Below are 7,241 nucleotides of genomic sequence, written 5' to 3'. Positions count from 1 at the left end.
TAGTCTATAGTCTAGTCTATAGTCTAGTCTATAGTCTAGTCTATAGTCTAGTCTATAGTCTAGTCTATAGTCTAGTCTATAGTATAGTCTGTAGTCTAGTCTTTAGTCCAGTATATAGTATAGTCTATGGTCTAGTTTTTAGTCCAGTCTAATTCATAGTATTGTCTAAAGTTAAATCTATAAGCTAATCTATAGTCTAGTGTATAATGTGGTATATAGTTTAGTATATAGTCTGTTTCTAGTCTATAGTCTAGTCATCAGTCTCATCAATAGTGTAATTCTTACTATTTACTATTTCAAAATTTCAATTTTCCATGCCTGGTACAAACAACAGAAACTACTAATTTTTTGGTAAAAGAACTAAATAATTTTTTTTAGCAGATAAAAATGTATGATACTAATCAAGTTAATTATTTATTTCGCAGAGAAAATTATTTATTTTCATTTAACAATAACAACGTAATAATTGAAGAACTAATAAACAAAATATATTTGTTAGACAATTTTTTGATTATTAAAATTAAGGTTTTTATATATGTATTTGTTTAAAAAAAAATAATAACAACAATGTTAAAAATAAATATTATTTGTTAATAATATTTAAACTGCAAACAAATTTTAATCTTTGGCATACAACTAATAACAAGAAAGAATAAACAAAATAAAAATAAAACTAAAGTTAAACTTATTTAATACAGTTGAGGTTAGGTTTAGATTATATGTATATATAAAGAAAGTGTTGCCAACTTATTAACAAGTCTTATTATTATTTTTCATTAAAAATAAAGTTAAAATTAATAATAAAACATTAAAATAATATTGCGACTTTATAATTTCAGTACTTTTGTTTGCATAATTATACTTAAAAGCTTATTAATTAATTAATAAAAAAATTAAGTAACTTAATTGTTTAAAATTAAAAAAATAATACTTGAAACTTTTTCAAACCCACCCATTCGGTTTGCAAAAACCCTTAATCTAAATAAAATTTAACTTTTAATTGAGGCGTAGTAGTACCCGGGCTACCAGGCCCATTGTCCATACTATATCTTGATAAAAATGGTGTAGATTCATTATTACCTTCCAAACGTCTCAGCAAACGATCCTGATCGCTTTCCTTCGGTGTGGTTGGTATCTCACGTTTGGGTGAGTGTATGCCCGCTAAATTGATCTTGGTATTAATGCGATTCAATTTTGTTGGCTGATGATCCTGGAATATTTGTGAATTGGCAAATACGGCCAGGATTTCGGGTCCCAACATGGGTACATTTGTTTGGGTTTCACGTCTATAGACTTCTTCATCAATTTTGCCATTACTGTGTTAATGAAGTGTATAAATATTTATATATATATATATATATATATATATATATATATATATATATATATATATATATATAATATATATATATATATATATATATATATATATATATATATATATATATATATATATTATATATATTATATATATTATATATATATATATATATATATATATATATATATATATATATATATATATATATATATATATATATATATATATATTATATATATTATATATATATATATAATGGTAGTTATTGATAATGATCATGTTATTAGAGTCAATTTTTTTTATTTCTTATGAAATTGTTAAGTATTTAGTTAATCAATTAGTACGTACCTGAATAAAGCCGATGAGTTTCCCCTTCTTAAAGGTTGATCAACAATTATTTGTGGTACGGTCAAATTGTTATTGTCCGCTGGCTGTATGCGTCCCAAAACATTGCCATTTTTTTGCGTTGCGAGATATTGCTCATCTTCTTCGGGATTGTAATTGGCTGAAAATAAGAGAAATTTGTCAAATTGTTTACTTTTTTGGTGTTAAATTCTAAAATACAAACATTGAATGATCAGTCTGTGACTCATTGAATGTCTCATTGATCTTAAAAGATTAGATCATTTTTAGAATTCGAAACTTTCAGAGATGTTAACTTGTTTAAATGCTTTAATTAATTTGGAATGTCACAATGGTTATAAATATAAGATGATCCGCATTTTTTTTAAAATAGACATTTGTGAGACTTTCGCCGTCAACTTAAACTTTTACAAATCGATTTCCTTTAGAATTTAGAAATAGACATTTGTGAGACTTTCGCCGTCAACTTAAACTTTTACAGATCGATTTCCTTGTTCGCCATAAAAACGAAGTGAATTTCGGAAGTCACAGTAAATATAGTGGACTTTTGTTGATGACTTCTCAAAGTTCGTTAGACAGATTCTGTAAGATCTGCATAATAACGACCGAGTACATCGTCGCTGCCTGCAGAAGTAGTCGGTAATCGATTCTTTATCGTACGTTACAACTCAGACTTTATCAAACTTTAGAATTTAGAACATTTATTTTGGACCGCTCGTAACTGTTAAAAGAGAGCAAGAACTGAGAATTTGTTAAATTTGGAAAAATTTGAATCTGGATTTCACTGCCTGTAGAAGAAGTCGGTAGTCGATTCTTCATCGTGCGTTACAACTCGGACTTTATCGAACTTTAGAATACTGTTCGTAACTACTAAAAGAGAACAAAAACTCAGAATTTGTAAAATTTAGAATCTGAATTTTAGTTAACCACGCTATAACGTCATAACAACGTCACCGATTAAGGTTTAAAAGACATTTAGGAGTCGATTTTTCAAATGGCGACGAAAAGGTTAGTTTGGTTAGGTTATTAAGATAGATTTTGGTTCAATTACTCATTTGGTTTAATTATCCAGGTATGATTTAAAATCGTTTGGAGATGACCTTTAATTGATCCCTAAAATCATGCGTTTTGAACTCGATACATTTTTATGTGGTAAGCTTTTTTAAACTTGCAGGTCTTAGACACTAAATAGACGACGAAAGTGAAGCAAACCCTTAAACTTTATTTAATATAAAGGAAAAAGTCTACCGATTAACACATCATCTTTCTAAGATTCACTTTGGACACTTTAGACTTCAGAATACGAAAACTGAGAGCTGCATTTCAGCAAAAAGCAATAACGCGAAATAAATCGTATGTGAAGCCCGTCCAACCATGTAAACCCCTTTGACTTTGTGGGATCCGAAGGGATGCTATATACTGTAGGGCACTTAAATTGGATCATTCGATTATACAGAAACAAATTGATTAGATTGCATCGAGCATTATCTGACAAGATATTTATGTCATTAGAAACAATCGGCCGCAAGTTGCAAAATGGTTGAAAAGTTGTCCTCAATCGCATTACAGTCTACTATTTTATAGCATCAACGCATAAACCTCTCTCTGAAATACGTTCTATTTCTGATACAGTTCTTAAATCCCTTAAAAAAGTTCGACCAAGAATACTTAAATTTAGAGAGAATAAAATCGTCTTTAATTTGTTACAAAAGCATTAACAACGAAATAGAATTCTTAAGCCTTTTAAAAAAAATATGGAAGAAAGTACAATAGTCCGGATCTAAACTTGTTATCTTTGTCATTTATGTTGACAGCTCTCACGTGATTTATGTTTAGTTTGGATTATAATTCTAAACAAATGAAGCAAGATAATTCACTGCCGAGTGAAAAAATTATATGTTGTGTAGCGTCGAAAACAAATTTAACTTTTTTTTAGCAGATTCCCAGGAGATATTCTTCAACAACACTTATAGGTCTTAGGAACACGATCCTTAGAACGCAAGTTTTTTAACTCGTAACTTCCTAAAGGTGTATGAGTTATATGTTTTCGATTGTCCGTCCTTAACCGTCTTTTGAATCGAAAAATTTTAAGGAAAATATCATGTCATGTTTCATGAAAACTTTTAAACTTGACGTATTTCAATGCCAGAGAATAGATGTTCGATTAGTACCTTTAGTCTATATGGTCTAGAAACTGGATACCTCAATGACTTCTATAATCTGATATGTCAGGTTAAATATTAAGTTTCCCACGCTATTAATCAATAGAACTCAAGGGGGGTCCGACTATGGTGATTTTAGGTTAAAAACGAGATAATATTATAAGAACATGTTCAATCAGGAAAACATGTCATATTTCCTTTGTGAAAACCTTTGAACGTGACGTATTTCAATGCCAGAGAATAGATGTTCGACCAGTACCTTTAATCCGTCGGGACTAGAAACTGGATACCTCAATAACTTCTATAATCTGATCGATCTGTTACTATGAGCGTCAGAGGCCAGCAGTTTAAATATTACGGGATAAATTTCCCACGCTATTGCTAAAAAGAACTCAAGGGAGGACTGACTATGGTGACTTTATGTTAAAAACGAGATAATATTACAAAAATCAGGATATGAGGGTGAGATGAGTCCTATGAATGAGTCCGTTGTACAGTATCCCTGCCTTTGTGTTATCGATTAAGTTCCTTTCTAATTGATGTATATTGTGTTTCCTTCTTTGAAACAATGAGGGCATACCATCAGTTTTATTGTGAGTATATTGTTGGAGAAGTTTACAGATGTGGTCTGAACACTTCGCATTGGAACCGTAAGGGCGAGAAGTTGAAATTCATTGACAAAGTGCTTATACATGGACCGGTGTCCATCGTGTGCACAAACTGCCTAAGAATACTTTGGATATCACAGGGGCCCAGTAACGAGCCGTTTCTAACTCAAACTGTGTTTCGAAAATACCAGCTTGAGCTGTCAAAGCCTGCGTTTATGTAAAGTACTCTAAGAACTTTTAGATTGTAGTTTTTTTTTTTACTTAGTTGGTGAATCCCTAAAGTTTTCAGGGGTATTTTTTAAAAATTTCTATAGTTTGGGATGCAAAGCGATTTAAGTAATCATGAAACTTATTATTGAAACTATTTAAATGCATGAGTGATTCCTCCTTTAGAGCTTATAACGAAAAGGTGTGTATAAAGGTATATTAGGCCCCAAATTCTTTATAATCATACAAATATTAACAATGCAATAATCTTTTTTTGTATTCAAAATATGAAAATCAATCATTAGAACATTGGTTAACCACGACTTGACAATTACTAACGTTTACAAATGATCTCACTTAAAATCAAAAATAATTCGGTCTTATGAAATTCAAAATTAAAAAAAAAAAAACTCAGCTTAAATACTCAACCGATATTGAATCATCCAAAATGCAAAACGCTTAAGTTATAAAAATAATGCTATTAGTCAGATAAACTATAATAAAAATGTTTTTTTTTTATTATTATTTAGTTGTGCCAAACATGAATACTATTTTACACTTTAACGTCATTATTTAAATCACTTATCCCTTAAACACTCTACGTAAGGGAAACTACTGATAACCGTAGTCATTAGTTACTTACCAATTGATTCATCATAACAAAATTTTTCTTCAAAACAATTCCAATAGAAATCTTCCCAGCAACTAAAAACAAACAAAAATAAAAAAAAAATAAAAATTATTATCATTAAATTAATATTACATAAAACAATATTAATACACAATTGCATAAAAAATGAAATTGTTTATATTTGTACTTACTTTTGACAACAGCGACACATTTTTAATGGCTGGAGTTACGAAAAAATGTTGGCAGACGTTTATTGAAGGTGTAAACGCTTTGTTTATTTAAAGCGTTTTATTTAAGTTTTTTTTTATAATTGTTATTTTTAAATATAAGTAATTTATTTGTTTTTTTATTTAATATCAATTATTATTTAAATCAACAGCTTGAATTTGTTTCTATAAATTTATAATTATTTTCTTTTAATTCTTTTTGGTAACAAAAACACGACGTCAAATACGTCCTATGTGTTTAACGTTAAAGGTCTCGTTTAGCTCTAAAAAGCGTCAAGAAATTTAACAAAACCGAAAGTACTACAAACAACAATATTATAAAATAAATATGAACATTTAAAAAAAATCTCAGCAATCATATATTTGCTTTTTTTATTTATTAAGAATCCGCTCGCTCTCCTTTAAGAGCGTAACAGAAATTGTGTATAAACCCGATCCACGATACAGAAATAAAAAAAAACAAACCAATACTCGGGCCAGAGTTTGTTTCTTACAATGTTAAAAGATTCTTTACAATATAATAAATAAAAGCGTGACTGTGACTGCATCTGAGAATGACTGACATACGGACTGACTTACAAAATATCTTTTTGAGGACAATTTTCATTAGAGTGCAAAAACGTATACATTTTTTCTACTATCTTCAACATTTCGCACTGATCCATTTGGTCAACAACAACAAAAACAACTTACTTCACCTGTTTAAATAATTACAACTAAAGAGAGTGTAAGAGAGCAACACACACACACAGAGAATGAGAGAGGAAGACTAAATGCACGAGCAAAATATAAATTTTATGAACAGAGTAGAGGTGTGTTTGCACGAGTTTTTGTGCGCAAGAGAAAGAAGATAACGTTAAATTGTAAGCCCTATTAAGTATTGGGTGTAATTATTAATTTTTGTACAGTAACATGAAATGGTGACTTTTATTAATCAGAGTAACGTGACAGTAGTCAGGTGGTATTGTCACTAGCTAGTAGGTACAAATGTAAACACTTGAGTAATATACAAAGTTGCCACATAGTTTATGTTTAATTTTTTGAAGGACTCAATATGCATATTCTGAATATTTGCGATCAGTGTTTTCAGTCAATATCCACAACTGTAATTAGAGACAGGACAATAGAGGAGTGTTTAGTCGACAATACATACCAAGCCTAGTCTATAGTCAAGACCGTATACCTCTATATAGTCAAAACTAGAGTCAAGCTAAACAAGCCTATAGATAGTCAAGACTACAGACCTGTGTACATTCAATAATGTAAACCAGTCTACAGTCAAGACAGAACATAGTCAAGACTGTAGTCAAGTATAGACCTGTCTACAGTCAAGAATATAAATTTGTCTATCGACAAGACTACGGAATATAGACCATTCTATAGACTATAGACAAGACAAGTCTATATTCAAGACTATAGACCAGTCTAAAGACAAGACTATAGACCAGTCTATAGACATAACTAAAGACCAATCTATAGACAAGACTAAAGACCAGACTATAGTCTAGACTATAGACTATAGTCTAGACTATAGATTAGACTATGGTCAAGACTATAGATTAGTCTATAGACAAAACTATAAACCAGTCTTAAGACAAGACTATACCCCAGTCTATAGACCAATCTATAGACAAGACTATAGACCAGTCTATAGACAAGACTATAGACCAGTCTATAGACAAGACTATAGAACAGTCTATAGACAAGACTATAAAACAGTAT

At 29.9% G+C, this 7,241-nt stretch overlaps 1 protein-coding gene across 3 annotated transcripts in view; it reads right to left on the bottom strand.

Annotated features, from left to right (window-relative positions):
* LOC111685283 overlaps positions 1–6,605 on the bottom strand; it is a 14,825-nt gene extending 8,220 nt beyond the window's left edge. Inside the window, exons 1-4 of one of the 3 annotated variants that reach the window (XM_023447536.2) lie at positions 5,484–6,605; positions 5,305–5,366; positions 1,670–1,826; positions 1,018–1,316 (exon numbers count right to left, since the gene is read on the bottom strand). In XM_023447536.2, coding sequence (XP_023303304.2) covers positions 1,018–1,316; positions 1,670–1,826; positions 5,305–5,366; positions 5,484–5,503 — 538 coding nt within the window. In that variant the 5' untranslated portion in view covers positions 5,504–6,605. Of the gene's footprint in view, positions 1–1,017; positions 1,317–1,669; positions 1,827–1,889; positions 2,084–5,304; positions 5,367–5,483 lie in introns of those variants that run through there. The other 2 variants (XM_023447535.2, XM_046950733.1) reach the window with 2 other exon arrangements.
* Positions 6,606–7,241: the final 636 nt, after the last annotated feature.

This window comes from Lucilia cuprina, chromosome 2 (assembly GCF_022045245.1).
Source record: "Lucilia cuprina isolate Lc7/37 chromosome 2, ASM2204524v1, whole genome shotgun sequence".
NCBI classification, from domain to species: Eukaryota; Metazoa; Arthropoda; class Insecta; order Diptera; family Calliphoridae; genus Lucilia; species Lucilia cuprina.
Note: the sequence above shows the minus strand (reverse complement) of the source record. Positions and strands in the feature narration are given on the sequence as shown.